A 25,352-nucleotide genomic window follows, 5' to 3' on the forward strand; every position below is an offset into this window, starting at 1 on the left:
AAGTAAGCAAAGCTCAAGCCTATGCAAAACCCTGAGGAGCCCATTTTCGTTAGTTCCAACAGTCATTCTTTCGCTGACGCCACGTCTCTTGCCTCCCAACACTGCACCCGCTGCTCACTAGCATCACTGGTGCTCCCTCTGCGCGTGTTTTACTTTTACCGGTGCCATCACGATCCACAATATCTGCATCATTGTGATAGCCGATTCTCGAACATAGTTGTCGCGCAGTCGACTGGGATACCGAGCTCGTATTCTTCCGTCCGTGCAACATTGGTACAATAATACAGAAATCTATCGTGAACTGGATTGCGCTTTCTTCGATTGCACATGCACATTTAATCGCTAGCTTCTTCAATCTCCTGTCTCCATCGCTTCTGGATATCAATTGTCTCTCGGAATATCTTGTATTTGGCATCTAACAGTTTCTTCACTTTCGATGAAGCACCAGGAGCCACGAGGGTACCAGCAGGTGTCATTTCGACCTGAATGACAAATCAGCATTTACTACGCTCAGTAGATTACATGGGACGTCTTACCATGATCTTCCACATATCTTCTCCGGCCTTGACACCCTCCGCGGCAATCCTTCCCAACATTGCGGCACCGAGAACCACCGCCTCAGAATGTGACTTGGGCAGGATGACGGGGATGTTACACGTGTCCGCAAAGAGTTGCATCATCACCACATTCTTTGCTTGTCCACCGGACATATACAGAGACGTGATATCATGGCCTGCCGTGTTGAGAGCCTCGACAATGTGGCGTGTTTGAAGTGCGATAGCCTCAAGGGTAAGGTAGTACTTGCGAGCGAGGTCAGCGATAGATGATTCCTGACGACCACTTTAGCCAAAGTTCAGTTCTTAATCGAAGCGGTGACTTACCAGCTCAAGACCGACAATGGAACCTCTCATTCGAGGGTCGGCAATCGGAGACCTATTTCCTGCGATGAAGGTCAATAAGATAGTAAAATCAAACTGTAGCTCATCTCACCATGGAAATCGGGATAGAAGTGTATATGCTTCGTAAGCTCCGTGTAGGTATCAACATGATTCTCGTGGCGCAATTTTTCGAGGACGTCCAGCAAGACTATAGACAGACATGAGAACGGAGTTCGTCGATCCAGCATGAAGAGCTACACGAACCAGTATGAATAGCCTTTCCCTCTTGCTTTGCACGTTCTTTGAGGTCAGGATACGCATGATGAGTGGTGATGATGAAGTCAATAAGCTGTCCCGTGGACGACTGGCCCCCTTCATTCATCCACCAGCCAGGGAAAGTTGCATCCTGTGGGAATGTGCCATTAGGACATCGATTGATATGCGGGATGGCAGTGAAATACTTTATATGGGCCCCATACACCCTTAACAAAGACACCTTCTCGACTCTGAAACGATGTTTTCATCAGGATAGAGACGATATGTGTATGTAACTTACCTGAACAAGATGACAAGTGCTAGTTCCAGCAACAGCGGCCAAACGGTGCCGAGACTCGTCGAGAGAGGGAAGTACGGTTGAGAGCTGACCGTTCTCAGTGTATCGAGCGGCAACTGTGCCCATCCAGCCAGCATACCTAGTACGACGCATGAGCATCCACATCGAAGTAGACACATGGATGTAATATGACATACGCGTCGATCAGACCACTTCCGACAGCAGTGCCCTCCACAAGTCCGAGTTCTTCAGCCGCCTGTCGAGTCAAGCCTTGACCGACTGGACTTCCGGCAGCCTGCACTTGGCCGTGGGCGGTGCCCATTTGCCTCCAGTTACCATCATCAATGAGTTCACCGAGACCAATGCGTTCAAAGAAGTCCGGCTGCCAGCCTTTGTCGGGAACAAAAGAGCATTTGCACGTAGTCGAACAATATGAGCGTGTGCTATCTCCGGTTGCTTTATATGTGAAGAAATCGGGAAGGTCAAAGAATTGGCATCGGGCGAACAGGGCAGGATCCATGTGCTTCTTGAGCCAAAGAATTTTGGGCACCTCCATCTCAAGCTGCTCGCAAAGTAAAATTAGTGAGGTACACTGGATTAGTAGTTGATGCATACACTCATGGTTCCGCCGACATAATTCAAGACAATCGACCCAGTGGAGTTGATAAGTTCAGCCTCCTTTTCAGCGCGATGGTCTGCCCACAGAATGATGTTCCGATGGCCATTCTTTCCGATATCGTGGCCTTTGGTCACTGTTATCGGATTCGCATTAAAATCAGACACAGCGAGCGAGCAGGTAGCATCGAAGCCAAGTCCCTTGACTGCGGTCGCAGGAATGTTAGACTCCTTTAACACTTCTTTCACTGCGGTACAGATCTGCTCCCAAATATTGTTCGTTGATTGCTCGAAGATGCGATGATCATGATGATCGCGCCAGGTGATGGTGTCCTTTGTGGAGGATGCTTTGATCTCGCCATTTTGTGCGACGAGAGAGGCACGAGCAGAACCAGTGCCGACATCGATACCGATGAAGTAGAATGCGTCGCTTCCCATTGCAACGGGTGGGGCTATGGCAATATTAATGGTGGCGGTCAGAGAGGAAATCGAATGATTGAATCAAAGCGCTAATAATACATATGTAGTACGACAAATGGAGTCCACGCTCGGTAGCCGGCACGGGACATCATGCCATTACAGGTCACATGTTTGACGCGGCCGAGTCGTTTCGGTCAAGGGAGAAGCTGTAATCTGTATCTCATCATGATCTAGATGCACGGCTTGGCTTTCACAATCATCGTTATACAACATATTCGATTTACCTGTGGACAGCAAAAGACTGGTTAACAAAAAACATAGTACGTGCGCGATCATGATCAAGCCTCATATCGTGCCCATTCATGGAATCTCAGACTCCATATCTCCGTCTCCTAGCTGCTCTCCAATGCTCGCAGTCAGCTTGTCGATGGTTCTGATGCAACATATTTTCAAAGAGTGCCGTTTATCGGGATCTTGCACCTTACGACTTGAGCAAACCACAAGGACATGCAGGAAAATGTATGAAGTCTGCGCACACTCTGCGCCAAAGTCTGGGGGCACGTCTGAGCAACGTCTGCGGTCTGTGATTGGAAAGTTCCGGGCGATCAAAGGTCTGTCTGCATCATCGCAACCACCGTGCCGTCGACGTCAAGCCACTATCACGAATCCCGCTATCTATGTCAACCGTCATGCCAATCTCGCCATCCTTGTCGGCTTGCCGTCACGGTTCTAGGGAAGACACGGTAACCATATAGCGTGGACTGGGAGCTGCAGACAATGACATAGTGTTGGCAGGCGGGTAGGAAATAAGCCAACATAGAGGAAGTAGTAGACAGACAGGCAAGCGTGAGAGACTCGCAGGGATTAGAAGAGATTGAGGCGAAGATCCTAATGGCAGGCAGGCGAGATGATAGTGACATCGTGCGGCGGCCTTTACAGACTTCCCGGCACTTTCGGGATCCGAGTAACCTACTGAAAGGACACAAGTCTGCATTCAGTTTACCTAAACCCATACCGGCCAAATACCGCGCTTTCTGCAAACCACAATCCCATTGTTGAAGTTTGGTGACGGCCGAAGGCAGCTTTGTGGGTGTAGAGACACAAGCAAAGGGCAGCTGGGTCCTGAGTATTGAATACATGGACATCATGCCGATTATTATATCCTTGTACAAAACTTACGCTTCCCAAGGATATACCTGTTGTCTCATAGTTGCCGCTTGGGAGACATCATATCTTGCTTTGAAATTGCTTCCCCGACCAGCGGCGACGTGGTCATCTCGATGGGTATGAATGACTTTTGGGCTTGGTGTGGGCAGAAAACAAGCTACAGCAACTCCGATAGTCGTTTTTTTTGATAACCTCGTCAATGGACGCTCCATCAATCTCGGGGAGCTCGTTGCCGAGTCCGTTGTTACAGGACCTCATCATGCCGTGCTGTGCGAGCTGTTCTCGGTAATAAACACACGCTCGTTGGCTGGACCATACAGATATTGTGCCGAAGCCCATCAAGACCTGGCCAGTAGGAGGATATGCGTTGGATGGAAGAATTGCTCGAGTATGGCTGGAAATGGGACCAGTTGGATATTGTTACAAACATAATATACAGCTGAACACGATGTATGCGCAACAGAAAAAAACAGCCAGCTATTGAAGATGCAGGGCAGGGTAGAGGCGGAGCAGATGTCACTGGTCATCCATGAGGTCCATATCGTGATGGATTTGCCGGACGGTGGTTTCCTTCGAAGCGGCGAGCTGTAACAACACATGAGCATATCCTAAAAGCAGTAGAGGACCTCGTAGAGTTTGATACCCTTCCTATCAATAACTTTGATGCAGAGCATTAGCTTGGAGGATATGATAAAGGACAGAACATGGAAGCCAAACCTGAGTAGCGTCCTTGGCTTCATTATAGCGGTGCAACAGGTTTATGTGTTTTGATACGATAGCCTCGGCGCTCTCATCCTCACTATATATTAATTCAAAAGATCAGCGCATTCCGTCAGAGTCAATGATCATCTGTTCCAACCCTATCCTCTTCTGTAAGACATCAATTTCTGCCTGAAGTTTGTCGATGTATTCCTTTTGTTTCTATACATGAATTTGAACACACTTGTTATACGAGTCTGGCCTGAAATTTGACATACCTTGGCGGACGTCACGGCATGCATGATTGTCTGTCTGTTCTCCTGTGAAATGATGAGTATGTAGAAATTCAAAAGTGACGGCGCGAATGCAACAGCGGTGTTATTGTGTTATTGACTGTTTGTGCTTGGTTTGTGCCATTCCTCGAAATTTCAAAGTTCACTCAGACTGAGTCGCGCTATCGTTCAGATTACTCTAGTCGATTAACTTCCTCCTCAACCTCTCTGTCAAGGCAAATTTTCTGTTTCTGGAGGGCGTACTAGGCGCCGTTCTCGCGATACGCAAGCCCAAACAGGAATACATCCCTCAGGGGAAGGTTTCTGATGTCACCTTCGAGGCAAACCAGCTGAAGGACACTGAATGCCCTGTCGCCAGCACGTGCATGTGAAATATATGCTTTACTCAAACAGCTCCCAGATTTACCTTTATCTTTGTCGAAAACACCAGCGACAAAAGAACAAACCATTGGTACCAGGTTCTGCATCGGATGAAGCTCCAGAAGATCTTACCAACCGGAGCCCAGTTGGACTGTTAAGGTATGTCTACAGCATCTATAATGAATTATCCTGAACGTGGTGTAGGTGGCAGTGAAGAGCATTCATTCATTCGAGTTGGATAGTAATGCTGTTAGGTGGAATAAGGCGCAGGCAGTGCCCTTTTCTATGGTATGTCAATATATGTAATCATGAACTCCACTCGGAGAGTGCATTATGAGCTCAGAGTGTGGGGCCGTCTTAGACATGATGGTATCCTTCCACTCTTGGGAGTGGCAAATAACTTGGGCACTACCCCGCAGTGGTTTGCACATGGGCTGACAATCTATCTCGAGCGCTAGCACGACCTCTTGTCATTTCAAGATAAATTCTTGTAAACTCTTTTTCGTGTCTGCAGAAACGTGCTGAGTTTACTGACCTTGTCAGCCAAGAGAAATTGTCCTTGCAGGGGTGCATATGACCACATACAGAAAGTATACTCGTCGCTCACGTCCTGATTCTTAGGAAAATGTCTTGATTTATGGCAACATGCTATTCCAGCATTGGTGAGACTTTCGCCTTGCATAGCAGTACAGGCGAGTAAATTGCACATTCTCAACTTTCAGTATACATTTATCACAGGTCATGTGTGTGGAGGGTATGTGGGAGGTATAACCTAAACGTGTATCGGAGGGCTATCGATATATCATCCTTCACCTTGTTGAGAGTTACATGCAAAGGAAATCCGGTTATAGGAGAACTTGATTTATATAGATATCATTAGTTGGTTCACCTCGGAACCAGTCAGCGTTCCAAAGCGCTTTGCATTTGCCGCCAGCCTGTAAGTCATCCGACATATTATTATTTAGCAGGCAATCTTCTTCCTGACCACCACCCCGAGCTGAATCGTATTCTTTCAAGTTACAGAGGGGTACCAACTGTTTGCCTTCAGAGCCTAACCAACGTCTCCAGAACGGATTCCACTGCAGCCCTTGCCATCCTTACCCCTGACTCCCAAGACTACCACTTTAATCCGGGTCAGTGATATTCTTCCACAACCTCACTATCGGGTATGTCACTCGCGCGGTTTCCAATTGAATCACTCCATCAGCAGTTTCTCAAAAACCGACTCTACAGATGAGAAATTGTCCTTGAAGTACCCTGGTACTAAGTACACAAAATTCATATTTTGGGACCTGGAAAAGTATGTAAGGCATTAATACTCAGTCTATTACCTATGAGGTGCATTTTGTAACGTCTTGGATGAGTACCAACTTAAGAGCACCGACAAAATATCGCGTGTCAGAATGAGCCTCGCGCTTGGTTGGTACACGAGAGTTTTGTCATAAGCCACGGGTTGTTGCGCACCAGCTAAAATATGCGGCGGAACAAAATGCCCCCAAGGTTGCACGGGACAATGGACTAAACAATGTGGTACTCATATTTCTATGCTTCTGCACATGGTTGCGACGCATCTCTAGGCGAGAACACCGAGAATTGTACGTACAACGCTGGTCCTAGGACGAACAGACTTATGACAGAAGAAGTTTAACTTCTAAGTCACATACAGGTGCCTCACACTGAAACCCTCCCCACTTCACGGAGTCGGGGATATATGGAAGGATTCCCATATGTTGAGTACGCTATCGAAAGTAACCAGTCGACATCTCCTTCAAGGCAAAGCCAGTAAGTCATCAAAAAGACTGAAGTTTGTCCATCAAAATCGCCCACTCAAGCACAGTCACACCTTTCTTCAACACCTCCTCCTTCATCTCCCTGTCTCTTGTTTCCTCTCGCAACCGGGCAAATGCACGGAGGTGTTCCTCGCGCCGAATTCCGAGACTAGCAAGTATAGGTGCTATATGAAGCAACGTCGGTTCGCAAGACGAAAGCACCGTTTCAACCGATGACGTAGAGGTTGAACGAACGCCCATTGCGGGCGCAGAAGGCCAGCTTCTACTAGGATGGCTACGTGGAGGTGAGTTGCTGTTGCTATTGGTACTCCTGGTTGCTGTTCGTTCTTGCGAAAAAGTGGTTGGCTGCGGTTGTAGTGGTGAGGTTTTGACATGCTTGGATAGAGCTTTGAGTTCAGCCATTGTGTATATCCGTTCAGAACGTGTCGGGCTTGGAGGAGAACACTGTTTGTCGCGTTTTGCTTTCTTCCCCTGAGGTGACCAGTTCGCGTTGAGATCAGACGGTGTGTATAATCTCTCCGAGCGATATGTCTGAGAAGCACTGGAGCGGCTTCTTCTGAGTCCTGATTTCAGATTCTGGAGGTTTTGGTGGTCAACGTATATTCGATTCGATTATGTATTGAGGCACAGACCTCTATATCTCTGGGCACTGGCGGCGACTTGCTTCGCCACTCCTGGGTTCGTTGGAGAACATCAGCGGCATTGTTCGCAACCACGTTCCCAAATTCATCCTTCTCGTTTCTCGCAACATCTTCCCTCCACATGGAGACCTTCGTTCCACGTTCAACGACTTTCGATCTTGCCTCGGGCCCATGACGCTTTATAGTGCCTACATGTTGTTGCCGCTTGTCCGATGAATGTACAGTCTCTTGATCGTTAAGCCCCGCATCAAGCACGCGCCTCGCAAGCTCCTCGGCATAAAGGTAATCTTCTTGTTGCAGATCAGAAGCCCGCCCATAGTCGACTTCATGTTTCTCTGCCCACTCCCCATAAACTCCATACACGCCACTATATCGTGTGGCATCTTCCATCTCCTCTTTGTGGACATGCACCTGCGTGACACCATCAAATCCCCGCATCTCCGACGCAGTCTCAAAGTCGACGTCCTGGGTCACAGCGTCAAAGTCATCGTTTACGATCTGGACCGTCGTTGGTGCTCGGGGGTGTCTGTGTCTGCGAGCCACGGGGGCTTGAACGGATACAATCTCATGAGATGAATCTTGATGCCCATCGATGAGTTCAAATCAGTTGATCAATTACTCACAGGTGATACTCACCACTATCTGTCCGTCGATACCGCATTTTCCGCGATGGGTAGCGGCCTTGGGTGCTGCTTGTATACCCTGATGCGATGATCCTTTGTCGATGTCAAGGGTAAAGTCAGGAGCCAGGCATGTGCCACTCTCTCGGTCTGTTTCCGAACCTGAGGTAAACACGAGGCCTTATGCGTTCGAACCTTTGAATGCGGTGCCTGGTTTACTCCACCTTTCGCAATCTGATCACGCAGAATGAAGTGGTCGAGCTGAAACGCGTCCTACACGTGTTTTTTGGAGTGTGGGACACCGTTCATGTCTGATTGATAGAAGGATGGTGTTTTGGATTGAACGGCTAATCATATAAGTATTGGGCAGTAATATACAATGCGGAGAAATACATGCCGTGATACAACATTAATAAGATAGTGCAGACATCGAAAAACACCTAGCAAATAAAGAAAGAGGAAGGGGAATGTGCTACGTGGTTGACCAGTTATTTCTTCGTCTTGCTCTTTTTGCTGCTTGATGCTCCTGCTTTCTCTTCTGCCTGATATGATGTTAGCAATGATCGTCGTGCTTCGAACAGATACTCACCTTCCGTTTTGTTCCCTTTCCGTCTTTAACAGTTTTGCTTTTTGATTTTACGTCGTCGACCTTCGACTTCTTCGGCGAGGTTTTGGTTTTTACTGAGAAGAAGCCATCAAGACGACCTTGCTGCTTTGCGTTTAAGAATTTTTGTAGCTTTTCGGCACCTTTGCGGACTCTTTCCTCACTTGTATCCGTGTCAGTCCGTGGCTGTGTCGGTGGAAGACCGTGCTTACTTGAATCCTTTCTCAGTGACCAGGAACTGCACAAGACCATCGATATCTGGGTCTTTCCACTCGAGCTGACAAGAATGTAAGTGGTCATGCTGATGGAACAGCAGCGAATAGATTTCATACCTCCACCTCAGAAGCCGGGACTACGTCTGGTTTTTCAAATAATTTCTTTGCCTCTTCCCAAGGCCAATCTTCGGGGACTTGTACGCCTCCCTTTTTCTTCTTGGGGCCATCTTCGGCATCAGCGGCTTTCTCCTCCTTCTCCGCCTGCCTAAGGTGACCACGTGAGAGACATGAAGTTGCGTAGGGCTAGAATCGCGTACTTCTCGCGCAGATGCTCGACGACACCTGCAAGCCCACCATGCTCTCGTATCAGCTTTAAAGCACTCTTCGGGCCAACTCCTCTTATTGGCTCAAGATAGTCGCAACCAAGTAGTATACAGAGGTCGATGAACTTGTAAAACTTCAGTTTCAGGATAAATCAGGGGCCATATATAGAACGGACCTGTGACATGTCCATCTCAAGACCTTCGAGTGCCTTCTGGAGGTTTATCTCACTTATAGGTGCTTTCTTTGCCTCGGAGAAGGTCAAGTGCCGGTAGAGAATGGGTGCGTTGAAAGTGAGGGTGTCCATATCTTCTGAACCTGCTGCGTATACCTAAATTTCGGTGAGTACCAACGTCGGCGATATAACGCATCGCAGACCTTGCCTCCCCTGGCGAGCTCTGCACATTGTGCCTCTGCTTCAGATGGCGCCTGAGAGTGTATTAATAATTGAGCTACGGAGCACATTAAAAGACATACTACGATGACGGGGATACCCATAAGTTTCAATAGTTTTCTGCATTCTTCGTTGTGCTCTTTTGTGACTTTGACGGTTCGTCTAGAGAGCTTGTCGACATCCTCTGCAGTACCGGTTTCTTTAGCCTCTTCACCTTCTTCCTTAGCTTCCTCCCGCCTTTCAAAACGTTTTGAGAGCTGTGAGAAGATGAGGATGATTCATACACAATATGATTAAGCCACATACCACGCCCGACTTGAGTTCGGGAGGTTTGCCATCGAATACATACGCGGGTTTGATTCCATTCTCGACTATACGTATGGTACGATAGAAAAAACCCATCAAATGACTCGTCGTCTCCCCCGCGTCGTTTGTGAGCATCTCGCCATCCTTCTGGCGGACAGCAATAAGGAACTGGTATATGGACATGGACGCGTCTATGGCGACTTTGCGTCCGAAGAGGGTCTTGATTTCATGTTCTGTAATAGCCTTTGGTGCATGCTCGGAGATGAGTGCTGTGAGTCCTTTGATTCCCATATCTTTTTGGTTGTGTTGGATCTCGACGTAGTGGATGGTGGTGAGGTGTGTGACAACAGTCGCGTGACAATTGTGACGCGACTGTGACACAACGCGATGTGACCTGTGTGTTTCCTCCGAGGGACAAGTAGAATGTGTACATGAGCCATTCACTTTCCTTACACGATGTGGTCGGTTCTCGTCCACAAAAACGCAGGCGCTTCTCACTTCACGAGGATCACAATGAACTTGAAACTAAATTCGTGACAGAAGGTGCGCGGTAGCTCAGAACTTTCTGTGTAACCTACACCTGATATCTTTCAGATGAAGCCGACCTTGGAATACGCCAACTTATTGCTGAAGAGATTGACCTGGATATTGCTATCCGCCAACGCCTTCTAAACACCATCGAATCTCGCATAACATGGGCACTTATACTGCAGGAGGCTCTCACTCGGGACTCGTCCACTCCAGTTCCTGATGCTACGCTAGACGACTTTCAAGAAGCTGCTTTAGACGCCCTTAACGCTGTCGAAGTACCTTGTGCCTTCTTATTTGATCGAGAAGAGTCAGTATACGATGACGCTGAACCTTCTTCTCTTCGTTCATTCTCCCCTGTCGCCCCAACACAGCGCGAGCGAATACCTCCAAAGGTCAGGCCGACACGTACAGCCGCAGCAAAATTGCATCCGCAGAAAAAACTGCTCTATATCCGTCTGCCCCCTTCACAGACAGCCATTGATGAGCAGATTGCTATCCTTACTTGTCCTACTTGTACTCGCACGCAGTTCAGCACTCTTCAAGGGCTCTTGAATCACGCACGGCTTGCTCATGGCATTGAGTGGGCCAGTCATGACGCGTGCATCACGGCTTGTGCTGTTCCAATACCCTCCAGTGATGATGTGGAGAAAGATCGGGTCGAAGAGGAAGGTATTGAAGTACCTTGGGGAGGTAGTGTTGTCGGTCTACAACGACTATTTGAACGAGCTGTCGGTGTCAATATTCCCGCATCTCTTGTTCACGAAGAAGGACAGGGAGCTGCGGCCATGCCCAGCACCTTACTTTCACGCACCCTCGGTTTACATGCAGACTCCCCTGCCCTTGCTCCGTTTCTTGGCAGAACCCCCAAACGAAGATGCATACATGCTTATAAGGAAGATACAGAAGTTGACATTCTGAGTATAGATACTGCTTCATGCAGGCCTTCCCCCGGTTTCGAAAGTAGGGAAGGAGTTATGAGGAGAGCAGACGAGGGCGGTGGTCGTCCTTGGCGAATGGCTTTTCCGCATCGAAATAAAGCTCGCCCTGAACTCGATCTCGTTGTCGACATGCCTGCTCTTGTTGATAACGCTGCAGAAAATACAGCAACTCCCGCGATACCAGGAAGCACAACTTCACGCTTCCATATCACCGCTCGTGTGCATATCACGGATAGAAGTTTATTTATCTCGCCAAGTATGCTCATATTCTGCAACATATTCATTGAATTTAATTGTATCCGTGTAGGCCGACGGTTAGACCTCGGTATTCCACCGTCGCATACTCATCGGTGGATGCTCAGTGTCACTGCTCCTTCTTATGTGCGTGTGTTCTATTTCTCTCATCCTCTAAGCCTTATGATAGATCTCCACGTTTCCGTAGTCGATAGCTCTGGCCTCATTCATGATACGCTTAACAGTTTTGGCGGTGGCTCCATCTGATAATACTCAACGGCAGCCTTGTACTGTGGACAAAGTGCCCTTTGCCATCATAGGCTCATCTTCTGAGCCCTTCCTTGCGAAGGTCGTGATGGAGTGGGCCAGTGGCGGGAGAATGGAAGTAGAACATTGGATTGATGTATGTCTTGCTTTTGGCCTCGCGTCACTCGTATTCAACTTCACGTAGCTTGACCCTGGGAACGCAGCGAGCTCTGTCCTTGGCTCAGAACAAGTTCTCGATGTCGAACTTGATAGAGGGACACGCCTCCTCCCTGTCCCTTCCGGTCCTCCACTGCCTATTCCTTCCTTGGAACGTGAACCTGCAGAAATTACAAGGCAATCTGTGACGAAGCCTCGAGAATCCATAGATGAATTAGGATACGAGAAGGTTCTGCGGAGTTTGTTGCCAAGAGTCCCTATGACGCTCAAAGGTATTTCTGACTAGCGCTGCAGCGCGTGTTCATCTGCAATTTTCTGATGTAACGTTACCATAGATATGAAGTTCCGTTCACCTTTCCAGGTACCATATAAGCTCGTTCCCTCGCCGGCGCATCTTCTAGCGCTTGTACCTGGGAGACGGAAAGCCATTGAAGTGCGTATCTGTATCGTTATCGGCCTTTTCGCTTCATGTTTCTAAATTTGTTGGTAGTGGGGAAGAGCCCGAGCACTGCAAGCACTTTATGTCCAGCACGCTGCCTCGGCCTCCGCAGAATTGATCTCCCTCACTGTTGGTGATGTCTATGCCTTCCTAGAAGACTCGGGGCTTTTTCCGCGTTCGTCTTCGAAGATCGAAGTTCCTGTACCGAGTGCGAAAGAAAAGAAGGACAAATCGAAGGACAAGGAGAAAGAATCCACGCTTTCGCCGGTGGATGAACCCTGCTTTGTCTGTGGCATAAAGAAACGCTTCCACCCTATACTTGCTGCCACTGTCAAAGTGAAAAAGGAGCCAGTTTTTGACGAAACAGGAACCTGGGTTTGCGACATCGTTCCGCCGCACGAACTTGAGCGAATACCCATTGTCGATTTGATGAAGATTTTTGGATGTGGACTCGAAATTGCCCTATACGCCGGGGAAACTGCGGGGGACGTGGGACCGCCACCACATCAACCCATAGCTTCTTCTCTGCTCAGACCTTGGCGTTATTCTGCGCGGCAGATTACCTCGTTAAGTCCACCAGACCTTATTCTTGCTATTCATAGAAGAGTCGGGTCTTTGCGTCTTCCACGTTTCCCTGAACTTCTCTCTCCTTCTCTGGATAAGCGTCGTACAAATTCGGAGATCGAAGAGGCGTTCGCACCATCAGCACTACTAGCCGCTGTGCTCAAACCGTTTATTGCTGCTCTTGTGCGCTCTGCAGTGGACGTTGCAAAACGGGATATTGCGATCGCATCTGGTGCTGGAAATAGTGGTGCTGTTCCAGTCGCTGGACAAGTCAAGGTGGCACGAACTAAGCGAGGGAGAAAAGTAGGGTCTGTTCTAACTCCAGGACACATCTTACGAGGGCTGTCGTTGCCTAATCCTGTCCGTGGTGGTGGGCTTGCTACGACTACCGTCAAAGATATGTTGAGGCTTTGCCTGGCGAGAGTGGGAGTACCCGTGGAGTTCGGACGATCGTTAACGCGGGCTTCTCTCCGTCAGATTTTGGATCGGGATGGCAGTGTCGAAATGGGGGTGACGGGTGAAGGCGACGTGGTTAAAGTGGAACTGCCATGAATCTTGATTTAGTGGAACTTGATATCTGAAGTGATATTGATCCTCTGAGTTCGACGCTGCGAGAAAGTACTGCATGCCCTTTTTGTACATCCATTGTGATCCCCTGGAATCTGCAGAATGTACGCCTTGCAAAACTGGTGAGTCTCTTACGCTTGTAACACTGCAGAGAGGGTGGCTAATGTTGAACCTAGCTAGGATCTCTCTGCCTAGAGAGTGGTGGGTCAACCGACTCTATTTTTAAATATACTGCACATATTTTGGAGGCGGAAAATCACAAAGGTTCTGTCCTAGTACTCTGTTGCAGTTGGGTGTTACAATCAGCGCGCATCCTTGCAAATTATATTTGGTAATGTACAATATTTCAAGAGACCTTAATAATTAATTATGATGCAAAACGCGACTGTAAATTCATTTTGCAGATTAGTGTCTTCGGTCACCAGCAACGACTGTGATACGCATCGCATGGCTCGAGTCGCGGGCCTTGCCTCCGATAGCCCTTGTTTAACGTTTATCCACCACATGACACTGCGGTAATTACGTACATTTTACAGATGTTTGAACTTGCTTGTTTTCGGATGACTGAATCTACGACCACGATGTACGGCGAGAACCATTTGGCATCATGCCACACGGGAGCACACAAGGCCTGACCATACCGCATGTATGAGTCTTTTTCATCGATACGATGTTCTCAAACAAGGAAGTCGATTATCCGAGAAGTTCACCCGAAATGGATAGGGGGTACGCGTCGCGCCGGGCGAAGAATGCATTTACGCGTTGCTTCTTGGATCATGGCGCCCATGTATGTATGGGGCACTAGCAACGCACCCTGATTACACACCATCATTTCAGCATCAAAGTTTGTTTTCTCCTCGCCTCATCCCGCCAGGCATGCTAGACAATCGATCTGATGAGACGCCTACACATCCCAACAGGAAAGGCGGCCGATAATATCTCACATCACGTCCCTACTACAAGGCCATAGGACACTATTATCGGTTTGCAGATCGCGGGAGAATAGCGGCTGGATCTTTTGATGAGAGGGAATCTGCGGACTTCAGTACGACACCGAAATCATGATGTGGATGGTGAAAAATATTTTCGGTGTACTTTCGATCTTACGGAATGAAACGCGAGCGGTCGCCTCTGAGGTGAACAGATCGTATGGTTTGCTTGTGGCAACTCGTTGAAGTCACGACATCTAATTCGGATTGGGTGTCTCGTGTCGGGTTCTCGGGACGGAGTAGAGAGTAAACATTGGAAGATCCATCCGACCATAACTCAATCGCATTATGTCTGCGGGTTTCTATATCGGAGATGAGAAGACAGTCGTGCATGTTTCAGTATAAATATGCGATGTTTGAATTGAAGTCAAGGAGTCCGTCCCCTCGCCACTCCTGTGAGCGAGTGTTTTGGTCTAGATTTTCTATCTCGTCTGACCCGTTCTCTAGAGATATCTTACTTCTGTATCGAAGTCTCGTGTGGGATCTTTCTACTACACTCTACCTTCGAGGTGCGTTCAGATAATGAGAGTTCATAATAATCATGCTGGACACACGAGCGGGCAGGCGAAATGGGCAAGATTACCATTGTCAACAACACAAAAGACAAAATCACCGTTAGCATCGGTGACACTGGCGAGAGTGGGGGAGCCGGATTCTATGAAATTGCGTCAAAGTACTCTGACACTTGGCAACGAAACCTCTTGCAAGTGTGCTATGTGTTGAGGGCCGACAATGGAAACACTGAGGTGTTTGTTGGGGAGCCTGGAAAAACTTACCAAATCGGAGGTACGTTTAGAGGTATACTATATTATAAAGGGAGACCATGATAATCATTCTGGACATAGAAGCAGGCAATATCATGATCATGAACGAAGTCACCATAGTCAACAACACCAACGAGAAAATCACCGTTAGCATCACTAACACCGATGAGAATGGGCAACTCAAATTCTTTGAAATCGCATCAAAGAGTTCCAGCGCCTGGAAACGGAGCAGTTTGCAGGTGTGCTATGTGTTGAGGACCGATAATGGAAAAACCGAGGTTATTGTTGTGAAGCCTGGAAAAAAATATCAAATCGACTGAAAACCTTACGGTGAAGATTTTCGGTGTACTTTTGATCTGATGAAATGGAACGCGAGTGGCCGCCTCTGAGGGGAAGGTCCGTTTGTAGATCACCGTTCGCATCACTAATACTGGCGAGAATGGGGGACCCTGATTCTATGAAATTGCGTCAAAGTTGTTGTGGAAGCTGGAGAAAGATATGAAATTGGCAAAGCCTTACGGATAGAAGCATTTGGTTGTGGTGTCCGCATGGGTTATGTCTGCACGATGGAAGAACAAAGCGAGTGTCGAACACAAGTTGTACATGAAGTAAACGCCTGACAATTTGCCTTTATGCGAGATTGACACATTCACTTATAAACCTGTTAGATCAGATCATATCCATCCGTTCCATCTTACTGCGAGGCATACATCGATCAGAGGGGATGTATTGCAAGGGCTGCTACTTGGAGGAGATGCGGAGGTCAACTGACTTTAGAACAAAAAAAAAGACAATCAATTTCTGGATAAGGTAAAAGAAGGTAAAATGGCACGAACTTCTAAGCTTAAGCTTAAGGCGGGATGGAGGCGACGCGGACATAAAAATGGAACCTCCCTTATGTAATGGGACGCGGAGTGCATTCATTGCCACTCCGACGCTGTTGCACATGTCCCATCACTTACCACAACATTCATTGAAACGGAACCTGGTCAATTTTCAATTTTTTTTTCACATGCGCCAGGAACCGCAATGCTGGTAGTATGATGGACCAACCCCGGGTTTGGATATTTGGACGCGGGAAATCACCGAGGCTCTACTAGGTCAGTGTTACAATGGATGCGCCCTTGCAAATGGGTTTTGTTAATGGACCTCGTGCTAGCTGTGATGCAAAACTCTTATCTAGCATTCATTCTGCAAATTGGTAATTGATGTCCATCACCGCCTTGATGCCGTTCAACGTGTATGTTGTCCGCAGACTATGGCTTCGGCACTTTGCGCTAAACGTAAGTCACCCCTACCATCGATACAGTTGTTATCGATCCTATCTTTGCTTTCGAGTTGGTGTAACCATCTGCAACCATTCGCTCGGGGTTCTAGAATAGGATACATGCACATTTGTATGCCCCTGTGCCTATCCCTTTCTTCATGTCGAGGCTACCGCAGTGCCACAGCCTTCGGCCACATGGAAATAACGGGCTTCAAACAGGCCAGCGTGATAAACGTTGAGCAGTACGAAGTGATCGAAGTCTTATGCCAAAGCTTCTTTCGGTCCGTACTAAATATTGACGATATAGGTTGCGTCAGGATCATTCCTGCTTCGCCGATAGGAAGTTTGTGATAATATCCGAAGGCGGAGGACACAGAAACCTGAAGTAACTGCGCGTCCTGCGATGTTGGCGAATTCGGAACATTCAAATTAGAAAATGTTCAGGCACAACTTTACTGATAGACGCTCGGCATTGTACTGCGGCACCCCAATTCTTAGATATTATTTGTAGTACGATTACGATGCCGAACTGGAGCTGACTGGCGGATACCATACATGTGCTCATCGGTCCCGCATTCTCTCAACCTGCCGCCGGCCCGCGAATCCTCCGCTTCCGCATTTGGCAACCTTCAAGTAAATCACTGATCAAATTGAAATGCGCATGATGTGTTGAAGACCCATTCCTCTCTTGATAAATTTTTTTACCAAGATGTAATTTTGGACGATTCTGTTCTGATCCCACTCAACGCCAACTTCCACGCGGTGCCCGGACGAGGCTGGAGCATCGTCCACTGCCACAGCGGGAGCGCTGTTGCCAGCTCCGCAACTTTATCGGATAGTAATCCAATCCGTTTACGGACGATACCCAACTTGAAGGCCATGCGTTTGCATTTCAGCCGACTATTTCATACTGCTGTGTTCTAATCGCAACTTCCATCTTCACCCATCCCTTTGTTCATCCTCATTGGCTGGGTCTGGAAGATGCCCGCAGAAGACGTCCTCCCGCGTTTCGATAATACCCTCGGTGCTTTGCTTGTAGGTTTTGCTGTCTCTGCCACGTAAGTACTCACGAATTTGCCCTTTTGGTGCTGAACTCGACCTTGCGTTACAGTGCATTTGGAATGTTGACCATTCAAGTGTTCACCTACTATAGGCGTTTTCCCCAAGACAAGGCTGCATACAAGGCTCTCGTAAGTGCAGGAATAATATCAGGTTCACCTACACGTTCATCGTACAAAAAAATTCGATCAGGCTGCATTGATATGGTGAGGTGGATGTCTACCCTGCTGAAAACAAGGCTCAGATTATCAAGGTCGTTTTCTGTCGTGGATCAATCCTTCGTTGGTTACGCTGTATACTTCTACACTGTCACGTGAGTCGCCCGCTATCCTTGCCTCACATCCCTGAACGAATGAACTAGAAATTACTTGAATCCGGTCCCATTGGCTACAGGAAAACCTCAGTGGTGAGCCCTTCTGTTCCAACTAACAACCTCTTTCCCTCTAACTTTTTGATCAGGAGTCTTATAGTGAGAGCGTACTTTTACTCACCGTTCACATAAATTGAACTTCCCTCGTGTAATAGCTGCAAATGACTTTAGGCGTGAGTGTCACCTGTGAATTGTATCTGGATATATCTAATTGGAGCATCCTTTCGAATACAGGCTGTTGTTGGTGCCATTGTCAAGGCGTACGTGGAATAATTCTACCGATGTGAACGTGTGAACCATGACTGACTTCGGCTTCTGATAGTTGTTTTACACTACGAGTCTGGAGGTGTAGGGAACTGTCTTCTTGCTATTTCAGAACTTCCTGTTGATCTTTGCACAGTCAGCTACAGAAATTGGTGGCTCACAGGGTTCTTGGTATGTTGAACTTAATTTCGCATTTCGCTGTGCTGATAAGGGTCCTTGCGAAGTTTTTGATGGTTATTGCACAACTTGGCACGGCAATCGGTGAGTCCATACTAGCTTCTCCTCCAGAACTATTCTGAATCTTGTTATCAGCCTTCACTATAAAATGGTTCTCATTTTTCTTTGATTATACCGTAAAGTATACTGACATAGTACATGAAACAGTTTCGAATTGCCTTCTTACTCGCACGTTCTTGCCGTGAAGGTACGTGAGTCTACGGTTATCTATTTTCCATCCTCACCTTTTGTAGTCTTTGGGAAGCATTTCCTTGGGCATGGGAGTAGTCACGGACGTGAGCATAGCTGCCGCATTGTGCTTTTACCTTCAGAAAATGCGCTCAAGCCACCTAACGTGCGTCTCACAAGTTTACATTTGTCACATTCTTATACATCCGCTATTCTAGTGCGGACTCCATGATTGCTACGTTAACAATATACGCAGTGAATACCGGTCTTCTTACCAGGTTGGTCTCACCGGTGCTTTCCCAGGTTCAAAGCCTGATACATGCTTTATATACAGCACTATCAGCCTGTCGACTCTTATTGTGGTGTGTGATAACGCTATGCACAAGTTTCACAGACTGAATTGTATGGAAAGTTCAACATCATGCCTAAGAACTTCGTGTTTATATGCATGTATTTTGTTCTGAGCAAACGTAAGTCATAAATAAGTCATTCTGATATCAAGCTAAGATAGGCTTATCCAGTGTATGCGATATCATTCCTGGCTACGTGAGCGGATTACGAAGCTGTTCTTAGTGCCTCACTTATATCATTGCTTAGACTGAACACTCGAAAAATCATACGAGGTCGTGGCACAGACCGTGAAGCAAGAAAGTCTACGAACTTCAGTATAGTTACCGAGTCCATGCAGCCTTCAGTACAGATGCCCATACAGCTGTCGAAGGTAATTGTTCAGGAGGAAATACAGGCGAGTTCGGTGACTTTCTTTACTCTGCTAGAATGCATCTAAAGGATTGACTACGACAGGATGTTGCCAGAAGTCATGACTCAAAATTCATGGTAACCAGATCAGTATGTTCTCTTATCATGCATCACCGACCTTGTGATAACTGGTCATTTAGACACAACCCTGCTGGTAAATTTCAACCGACATTTATATCATCCCTCGTGACACCTCGACCATCCCATACTCTACACGCGAGGTGCACTTTTTCATTGAATTTGGCTCTGCTGTTATTTCTTTCTTTTATTTGCAAAAGGCAGCGCCTGTTGCAGTACTCATTCCGGAAACTCGACGTAGACGCACCTGCAACTTGGAGTTTTGAAGGAAGTTTGTACAACACTATAATAAAAACGCGATGACGCGTTGTACTTGTTTCGTGTGCGTAGAATATACATTATCATTTGTAGACTTGCTTTTCGGACTGTGAAGGTACTCTATCTTGGAGTTCTCGTGATCCGTATAACTTTCTCTTTCAAGGTCGGCTCGATCGAGTCGTACACCAACAACACCTCAACGTTCACTGCATCCATTACCGAGCCTCGTGCCAAGGTTCCCGAGCATCTCGCCGATCCCAGTGACACTGGTGGGACTCCGTGGAAACAAGTCTGAGTACACATCATCCATTTCTCTGCACTCAGCCGGCCACTCGTCATGTCTACATACTGTACAACAAGTTCGTCATCTGCTTTACAGCCAGTTCAGTTAACATTAATCCAGCGATATGGACCGCAAATAGTGATGCTGCGGTAACACTCTCATTTCTGTGCATTCTGGCGATACCTCTCAGTCTCAGGCCATTGGTCCCCAACATCTTAGCTTGATTTCTCTGAACAGGTACTACGTTCGGAGCAGGTTCCACGAGCAGGACTGCGCATTCGGGGTCTCTGCGGCTCTTTCCGCAGCTAAGTCAGCACGTAGTAGCACCATGTTCATACGGTATCATACCTAACAGCGACAGGCTGGGCTTAGGCTGCTAGTCCCTGCTCTAACGTGTAACTCGTTTTCCATGAATGCTCGAGATACTTATGCGCATCTAACATGAAGCACACTCCATCAAGATGCCCCCAGCCTCCCTCGGTTTGAGGGTGTCACAGATTTGCACTGCGGTTGACTATAGCCTCGTATAGGCAGACCAATACAACTGTTCCTGAAGCTTCTGTCTGGCATTCTGAGAAAGTAAAGAGTCGCCTATCACTTGGCGTTGTCGACTTACTAAGGTATCGTGCACTGAATCTTATCACATTGATGTATAAACGAATTTCGGACAGACACATTGGAAAGACTCCGTCCGACGGTCCAAGATTCAAAAACCTTTTCCCTACTCTTGTGAAGGAGCAGACTGAGCTTGATGATTGTGCTTATGCAGGGGAACTACAGGACTGGAATGTCGGAACGATCAAACCGAAGTATAAACTCCGGAATCTGTATGGGTTTTGTGCGGAGGGTGTTCCAGAGCCACTGCGGGTGAGTCCGAGTCATCCCCCTGATTTTGACGATTAGGCTCGTGTTGACACGTTGATTGCGAGAATTCGTGCCCACAAGGCTTCGATTATTTCGGACCAAGGGAGTCTGGACCTGGTTGTTACGAACCATGTGTTATAGTAACCGTTATCGTGATCATGGGAGTGCCTATTTTCTGTTAGTGCCTCTTTCTTCTGAAAAGCTACCCGAGGTACAATCAGTTTCTGCGTGGTCACGGGAGCCAATTTGAACACGCGGTCAATTTTGGTATTTGGGTGCCCAATGTATAACTTTGCGGCCCTGAAATCAGTCTTTCATTTACCGGAAGCTTGGCAGTCACATATACAGATCAACTGTGTGGAGCTCGAGGACTTCCATTCCCCGGAATGTTTTACCCCATAATAGCTGGTTTATCACGCAGCTAATATATTCCCAGGGGCCAGTTTCGTATGGTTGTGGAGAATCGGGAGCAGAGAGCTGACAGCGAAGTATCTGTCTTTTGAGTCCTGGGGTATCTGGCATCTGCAACCCTGCGAAGCTTGCCAGATTTCCACAAGGTCATGCCGATGCTTGTGATTATGGACTATATATTGTTATATATATATCATTCTGATTTTTTGACCAGTTCTTTGATGAATGATGGTACACATGGTCACAGGTATTCAACAAAAAACGCAATTGCTTCCAAGCGTTAGTAACAGTACAGGGAACAAATACCTTCGTCCATAAACGGCTCTCTATGGAGACTATACAGTACCAGTACAAAACAACTTTGTGTCAAATGATAGCGGCTCAAGCGAGTTCCCACTCCTCCCCATTCTCCGTGTAGAGGAGCTCCTTCACCCTCTCATCGTTCTCAAACAAGGTAGACCCAACGGTAAAGTTGCTCAAAAGTGCACTAAATGTCAACTCCGACTGAGGATCAGGTGAAAGAATTGCATGACCAGTGCTGGCGTCGACGTCAACGGACAGATTGACGGTGGTCAACGTGACGGTGATCTTGTCAGAACCAATCATGACGGTCCCTGCAGTGCCTCTGTCGGTGCGACTAACAGTGAAGCGAGTGCGTTCGGTGCGCGAAGCATAGACCGCAGTGTTCGCGTTACACGATTGGGGACAGTACCAATAGTCGTAAGGAGTGACTCTAGACCGAATGAAAAAACTTTGGTAGGGCTACTATGAGCCAAATGTAGACCATCCCGAAAGGAACTAACTCACGAGTTCCCGCTAATGTGGTCAACGAAATGACCAAGGGGCGGGATAATGTTCAACCCACGATGACTTAGGTTTAAGTCGCTCAGCAAGGTGAAAAACACTTTCCCAAGGAATTGGGACGCAACCCCATTCGTGACGAGGGATTCACTAGCGCTGGCCATGCCTGTGTTATGTGTGTAGAACTGGGCATTGACACGCTGAATGCTGTTCGCGAAATTAGTGGGGGAAGTGGACACAGCACGCCACCATTCATCGGCAACTTCGCGGCTAGCGAAGGTAATCAGCTCTCGAGCGCTCCAGTTATCCAAGACCTTGATGGCGATTTAACGCAACATCGCAGACATCGAAGTATGAATTTTAGGCGTACATGTTTTACATATGCGTAGAAAACCATGATAATAGGAGAGATGAGTTGTTGGTTGTGGTTGGATTAAAATTGGTCACTGTGTATTATATAGGGAGAGCCTTAAGTCATTTAGTTAGGTTAATTACAATATCTCGATTGACTTAGCTACTAGGGGGGTTCCCCAACCTCGTGACTAGGTCACCAAAAGTATAACTAGATCGTAGAGATGCGAGCGTCTAGCGACTGGCTTGGATAAGCAAAGCCTGAGCCAGAACGTCCAGCAGTACGTCGCGAGGCGATATCCCTTTCCTTTGTCCATAAACCGTAAACGGCTCTCTATGGGAGACTACAACAGTACCTGTACAAGACAACTTTGTGTCAAATAATAGTAGTTCAAGCGAGTTCCCACTCCTCCCCATTCTCCGTGTAGAGAAGCTCCTTCACCATCTCAACCGAATGAAAAAACTTTGGTAGGGCTACTATCAGTCAAATGTAGAACATCCCGAAAGGAACTAACTCACGAGTTCCCGCTAATGTGGTCAACAAATGATCAAGCGGCGGGATGATGTTCAACCCGCGAAGATTCATATTTAAGTCGTTCAGCGAGGTGAAAAACACCTTTCCAAGGAATTGAGTCGCAACCCCAGCCGTGATGAGGGAGTCGGGGGCGTGGGCTAGGTGTGTCTCATGGGTGTAAAATTGGGCGTCAACACGCTGAATGCCGTTCGCGAAACCAGTGGTAGAAGTGGATACGGCACGCCACCACTCATCGGCAACTGCGCGACTAGCGAAGGTAATCACATATCGAGAGGTCCGGTTGTTCGTGAGCTCAATGGCGGTTTAGCGCAACATCGCAGACATCGAAGAATGAACTTTAAGCGTACATGTTTTACATATGCATAAAAAACCATGATTGTACATTCGATAGGAGAGATGACTTGTAGGTTGTGGTTGGATTGAAATCGGTCGCTTGAACACTGTACATTATATGGGAAAGTAAGTTATTTGGTTAGGTTAATCACAATATCTCGATTGACTTAGTAGGGGAGTTCAAAGTTCAACGCCCAACGCCCAACCTCGTGATCAGTCACTGAAATGAGCATACCTAGACCATAGCGATGCAAGCGCCTAGCGACTGGCTTGTATAAGCAAAGCCCAAGCCAGAGTGTCCAACAGAGCGTGGCGAGGTAGACCACGTTCTTAGCACCTGCTGCAGTCACCTGTCTCCTAGGATAAGGGTTTGTTAGCTAGGGCAAGTTGAAGAGGAACACAGGGCGGAGATGGCAGCAGCTTCGAACCTGTGAAAGTTCTCGTCAGGGGGCTGACGCTACCCCAGCTGCGCCGACCTTCCCGTTCTGTTATTATACTGAGCCTGTATCTCTAGTGGAAGTACAGGTTCCGTCGCACAATTGCGACCGTGTCTAATGACTGGCCGGCTGCATCCAGTAACCATGACACACCAGCAGGGTGGTTTACGGTTGGAGGGCTAGTGGAGGAGTAGGAAGCTTCAGGCTTCAAGCTCCAAGTCTCGTGGGCTTTAGCACGTCGAGACCCTAAACCCACCCGCCGAGGTACCCCATTCGATCGTTTTCGAACCGAAAAGGGAATTGGCGTCTCCGTGCAGTCTCAAATATGATACTGGAGTCTGGATAGACAATTAGGTTGGCAACGCGTGCGGCGTTGTTATGCATTTCCTATCTTGAACTAGGGAGTTTGAGATTCGAGGGTTCTAGATTGCGGAACTTTCCGGCGCTTGCTGAGGACTGTATTGTGCAACACTACACGAGTGCATCATCATTGATAAGTTTTTGGACTTGTTGTCGGGGAACCATGGAAAGGTAAGAGGGGGGGAGATGTCTATGCACTGGCGCTTTCACCGGATGGGAAGATAATTGCACGTGGGAGGAAGGACGGAAGCGTTCAGCGGTGGACGTGACCGACGAGAAGATGATCGAAGGTGTTTGGACGGGTATAGCGATGGGTGCGGTCGCTCTCGTGGTCACCCAGCGGAAGTCACATTGCCAGCGGGTCCGAAGATGGAACGATTCTTGTTCGACAGCGAACTACTTCATTCCTTGGAACATAACAATTTCCTGTATTCGGTCGCACTTTCTCCCAAAGACAATATCCTGGCGTGTGAATGTCGTCGCTCACCGCCAGGTGAGTCTGCTTCACAAGAACACTCCAAACGTGGTTTCTTCGGTCATCGTGCTTGTCCGTGGAGCTTGCAACCCTTACATAAACCCAACCAGCCAGTGCCAGATGTGACCAAGTAGGAAAAGGGAATGGCGAAGGCGAACAAGGTGAAACTGTTGATGATGTAAATTCGTGCTATTTCGGCTCTCGCGCAGTGTCATTTCAACACGATGGCTGTCAGTGTGCGTCTGCGAATCATTTGATCAGCACCACAAATGATACCATCTTGCCGCCCACTTCGATAACGAAGACCATCGAACACTCTGGAAACGGCTACTGTAGCCTCGAGGAAAAGACCCCACGTCTATTCCTGCATTCCAGCACTACTACCTGTAAGTGGCCCGCCCGAACAAATACTGCACAATCTCTGGCACTGGACTTCAAGCTTGTTCTTCCAGACGTCCCATCAATGTTGCTGCTTGCCGCGATGAAGATGTGAGTAAATTGTCATCACTCCCCTTTCATGTTATTGAAATCACTCTTCAGTGATGCTCTGAATCTGATACGGAGGGGGCTCCGAGTCCAGCCATGTTACGTGCGAATGATGATGTGGCCGACAGTTCAACACGACCAAGTCAGCCTATGATGGTGGCACAGGTGTCTCAAGGACAGCCCACACAAGCACAAGCGGGCCAGAATAAATTGTAGTGAGCTGCTGTAGAT

The 25,352-nt window shown here is 47.8% G+C and overlaps 10 protein-coding genes across 10 annotated transcripts; 3 read left to right on the plus strand and 7 right to left on the minus strand.

The window, feature by feature from the left end:
- Nucleotides 1-335: 335 nt before the first annotated feature.
- On the minus strand, nucleotides 336-2,484 carry HD556DRAFT_1444914 (uncharacterized protein; the record flags this gene model as incomplete). The annotated part of the gene is made up of 9 exons (XM_041306853.1): nucleotides 336-482; nucleotides 537-830; nucleotides 882-940; nucleotides 991-1,086; nucleotides 1,143-1,284; nucleotides 1,340-1,384; nucleotides 1,435-1,570; nucleotides 1,629-1,993; nucleotides 2,047-2,484. The coding sequence occupies 9 exons, from the start codon at nucleotides 2,482-2,484 to the stop codon at nucleotides 336-338; spliced, it is 1,722 nt and encodes a 573-aa protein (XP_041158578.1).
- A 490-nt stretch (nucleotides 2,485-2,974) lies between these two features.
- Nucleotides 2,975-3,997, minus strand: HD556DRAFT_623194 (uncharacterized protein). Its single transcript, XM_041311116.1, has 2 exons — nucleotides 3,646-3,997; nucleotides 2,975-3,588 (listed from the first exon to the last, which is right to left on the minus strand). Exons 1-2 carry the CDS (start codon nucleotides 3,843-3,845, stop codon nucleotides 3,147-3,149), a joined length of 642 nt encoding a protein of 213 aa, XP_041158579.1. The 5' UTR covers nucleotides 3,846-3,997; the 3' UTR covers nucleotides 2,975-3,146.
- HD556DRAFT_1383004 (uncharacterized protein) lies at nucleotides 3,651-4,710 on the minus strand. Its single transcript, XM_041303296.1, has 5 exons — nucleotides 4,611-4,710; nucleotides 4,493-4,554; nucleotides 4,351-4,432; nucleotides 4,277-4,291; nucleotides 3,651-4,218 (listed from the first exon to the last, which is right to left on the minus strand). The coding sequence occupies exons 1-5, from the start codon at nucleotides 4,632-4,634 to the stop codon at nucleotides 4,150-4,152; spliced, it is 252 nt and encodes an 83-aa protein (XP_041158580.1). The 5' UTR covers nucleotides 4,635-4,710; the 3' UTR covers nucleotides 3,651-4,149.
- Nucleotides 4,711-6,360: 1,650 nt separating this feature from the next.
- HD556DRAFT_1528218 (uncharacterized protein) lies at nucleotides 6,361-8,309 on the minus strand. The gene is made up of 3 exons (XM_041309375.1): nucleotides 8,053-8,309; nucleotides 7,408-7,994; nucleotides 6,361-7,351 (listed from the first exon to the last, which is right to left on the minus strand). The coding sequence occupies exons 1-3, from the start codon at nucleotides 8,075-8,077 to the stop codon at nucleotides 6,776-6,778; spliced, it is 1,188 nt and encodes a 395-aa protein (XP_041158581.1). The 5' UTR covers nucleotides 8,078-8,309; the 3' UTR covers nucleotides 6,361-6,775.
- A 39-nt stretch (nucleotides 8,310-8,348) lies between these two features.
- Nucleotides 8,349-10,231, minus strand: HD556DRAFT_1383014 (PIN domain-like protein). The gene is made up of 9 exons (XM_041303297.1): nucleotides 9,877-10,231; nucleotides 9,654-9,827; nucleotides 9,555-9,605; nucleotides 9,355-9,507; nucleotides 9,173-9,303; nucleotides 8,973-9,120; nucleotides 8,853-8,917; nucleotides 8,626-8,803; nucleotides 8,349-8,578 (listed from the first exon to the last, which is right to left on the minus strand). The coding sequence occupies exons 1-9, from the start codon at nucleotides 10,165-10,167 to the stop codon at nucleotides 8,525-8,527; spliced, it is 1,245 nt and encodes a 414-aa protein (XP_041158582.1). The 5' UTR covers nucleotides 10,168-10,231; the 3' UTR covers nucleotides 8,349-8,524.
- A 62-nt stretch (nucleotides 10,232-10,293) lies between these two features.
- On the plus strand, nucleotides 10,294-13,968 carry HD556DRAFT_623764 (uncharacterized protein). The gene is made up of 8 exons (XM_041311118.1): nucleotides 10,294-10,419; nucleotides 10,471-11,601; nucleotides 11,653-11,726; nucleotides 11,788-11,982; nucleotides 12,031-12,274; nucleotides 12,338-12,435; nucleotides 12,493-13,694; nucleotides 13,749-13,968. Exons 1-7 carry the CDS (start codon nucleotides 10,308-10,310, stop codon nucleotides 13,555-13,557), a joined length of 2,919 nt encoding a protein of 972 aa, XP_041158583.1. The 5' UTR covers nucleotides 10,294-10,307; the 3' UTR covers nucleotides 13,558-13,694; nucleotides 13,749-13,968.
- Nucleotides 13,969-14,849: 881 nt separating this feature from the next.
- HD556DRAFT_1444919 (uncharacterized protein) lies at nucleotides 14,850-15,645 on the plus strand (the record flags this gene model as incomplete). The annotated part of the gene is made up of 5 exons (XM_041306854.1): nucleotides 14,850-14,888; nucleotides 14,934-14,956; nucleotides 15,009-15,070; nucleotides 15,126-15,347; nucleotides 15,407-15,645. The coding sequence occupies 5 exons, from the start codon at nucleotides 14,850-14,852 to the stop codon at nucleotides 15,643-15,645; spliced, it is 585 nt and encodes a 194-aa protein (XP_041158584.1).
- Nucleotides 15,646-17,171: 1,526 nt separating this feature from the next.
- HD556DRAFT_623316 (uncharacterized protein) lies at nucleotides 17,172-19,756 on the plus strand. Its single transcript, XM_041311117.1, has 21 exons — nucleotides 17,172-17,650; nucleotides 17,704-17,782; nucleotides 17,844-17,857; nucleotides 17,905-17,964; nucleotides 18,013-18,057; nucleotides 18,111-18,120; nucleotides 18,177-18,194; nucleotides 18,256-18,281; nucleotides 18,344-18,369; nucleotides 18,422-18,456; nucleotides 18,510-18,546; nucleotides 18,598-18,613; nucleotides 18,670-18,709; nucleotides 18,756-18,856; nucleotides 18,909-18,968; nucleotides 19,025-19,052; nucleotides 19,103-19,160; nucleotides 19,212-19,236; nucleotides 19,288-19,435; nucleotides 19,495-19,539; nucleotides 19,590-19,756. Exons 1-21 carry the CDS (start codon nucleotides 17,574-17,576, stop codon nucleotides 19,605-19,607), a joined length of 966 nt encoding a protein of 321 aa, XP_041158585.1. The 5' UTR covers nucleotides 17,172-17,573; the 3' UTR covers nucleotides 19,608-19,756.
- A 1,968-nt stretch (nucleotides 19,757-21,724) lies between these two features.
- Nucleotides 21,725-22,458, minus strand: HD556DRAFT_1240137 (uncharacterized protein; the record flags this gene model as incomplete). The annotated part of the gene is made up of 2 exons (XM_041298095.1): nucleotides 21,725-22,094; nucleotides 22,151-22,458. Coding segments are annotated over 2 exons (678 nt in total), but the record flags the coding sequence as incomplete, so codon positions are not given.
- Nucleotides 22,459-22,886: 428 nt separating this feature from the next.
- Nucleotides 22,887-23,404, minus strand: HD556DRAFT_1309667 (uncharacterized protein; the record flags this gene model as incomplete). Its single annotated transcript, XM_041300314.1, has 3 exons — nucleotides 22,887-22,969; nucleotides 23,015-23,321; nucleotides 23,378-23,404. The coding sequence occupies 3 exons, from the start codon at nucleotides 23,402-23,404 to the stop codon at nucleotides 22,887-22,889; spliced, it is 417 nt and encodes a 138-aa protein (XP_041158587.1).
- Between the last annotated feature and the right edge of the window lie 1,948 nt (nucleotides 23,405-25,352).

The sequence above is a fragment of the Suillus plorans genome (genome assembly GCF_016647745.1).
Source record: "Suillus plorans strain S12 chromosome Unknown HD556scaffold_40, whole genome shotgun sequence".
Taxonomy (NCBI): Eukaryota; Fungi; Basidiomycota; class Agaricomycetes; order Boletales; family Suillaceae; genus Suillus; species Suillus plorans.

Excerpts from the sequence above, each read along its gene's own strand:
- HD556DRAFT_623764 (XM_041311118.1), top strand. The coding sequence starts at position 10,308 with ATGAGCCATTCACTTTCCTTACACGATGTGGTCGGTTCTCGTCCACAA. Across the intron at positions 11,727-11,787 it reads GTGTCACTGCTCCTTCTTAT|TCGATAGCTCTGGCCTCATT; the intron begins GTGCGTGTGTTC and ends ACGTTTCCGTAG. Across the intron at positions 11,983-12,030 it reads AAGTAGAACATTGGATTGAT|CTTGACCCTGGGAACGCAGC; the intron begins GTATGTCTTGCT and ends AACTTCACGTAG.
- HD556DRAFT_1528218 (XM_041309375.1), bottom strand. The coding sequence starts at position 8,077 with ATGCGGTATCGACGGACAGATAGTG. Across the intron at positions 7,995-8,052 it reads GTATCGACGGACAGATAGTG|ATTCATCTCATGAGATTGTA; the intron begins GTGAGTATCACC and ends ATGGGCATCAAG. Across the intron at positions 7,352-7,407 it reads CAGTGCCCAGAGATATAGAG|AATCTGAAATCAGGACTCAG; the intron begins GTCTGTGCCTCA and ends CAAAACCTCCAG.
- HD556DRAFT_623316 (XM_041311117.1), top strand. The coding sequence starts at position 17,574 with ATGCCCGCAGAAGACGTCCTCCCGCGTTTCGATAATACCCTCGGTGCT. Across the intron at positions 17,651-17,703 it reads GGTTTTGCTGTCTCTGCCAC|TGCATTTGGAATGTTGACCA; the intron begins GTAAGTACTCAC and ends CTTGCGTTACAG. Across the intron at positions 18,969-19,024 it reads AATACCGGTCTTCTTACCAG|CACTATCAGCCTGTCGACTC; the intron begins GTTGGTCTCACC and ends CTTTATATACAG.
- HD556DRAFT_623194 (XM_041311116.1), bottom strand. The coding sequence starts at position 3,845 with ATGGAGCGTCCATTGACGAGGTTATCAAAAAAAACGACTATCGGAGTT. Across the intron at positions 3,589-3,645 it reads CAGGTATATCCTTGGGAAGC|GACCCAGCTGCCCTTTGCTT; the intron begins GTAAGTTTTGTA and ends TTCAATACTCAG.
- HD556DRAFT_1383014 (XM_041303297.1), bottom strand. The coding sequence starts at position 10,167 with ATGGGAATCAAAGGACTCACAGCACTCATCTCCGAGCATGCACCAAAG. Across the intron at positions 8,918-8,972 it reads TCCCGGCTTCTGAGGTGGAG|CTCGAGTGGAAAGACCCAGA; the intron begins GTATGAAATCTA and ends CATTCTTGTCAG. Across the intron at positions 8,804-8,852 it reads GTCACTGAGAAAGGATTCAA|TGAGGAAAGAGTCCGCAAAG; the intron begins GTAAGCACGGTC and ends CACGGATACAAG.
- HD556DRAFT_1383004 (XM_041303296.1), bottom strand. The coding sequence starts at position 4,634 with ATGCATGCCGTGACGTCCGCCAAG. Across the intron at positions 4,555-4,610 it reads ATGCCGTGACGTCCGCCAAG|AAACAAAAGGAATACATCGA; the intron begins GTATGTCAAATT and ends ATTCATGTATAG. Across the intron at positions 4,433-4,492 it reads GTCTTACAGAAGAGGATAGG|TGAGGATGAGAGCGCCGAGG; the intron begins GTTGGAACAGAT and ends ATTAATATATAG.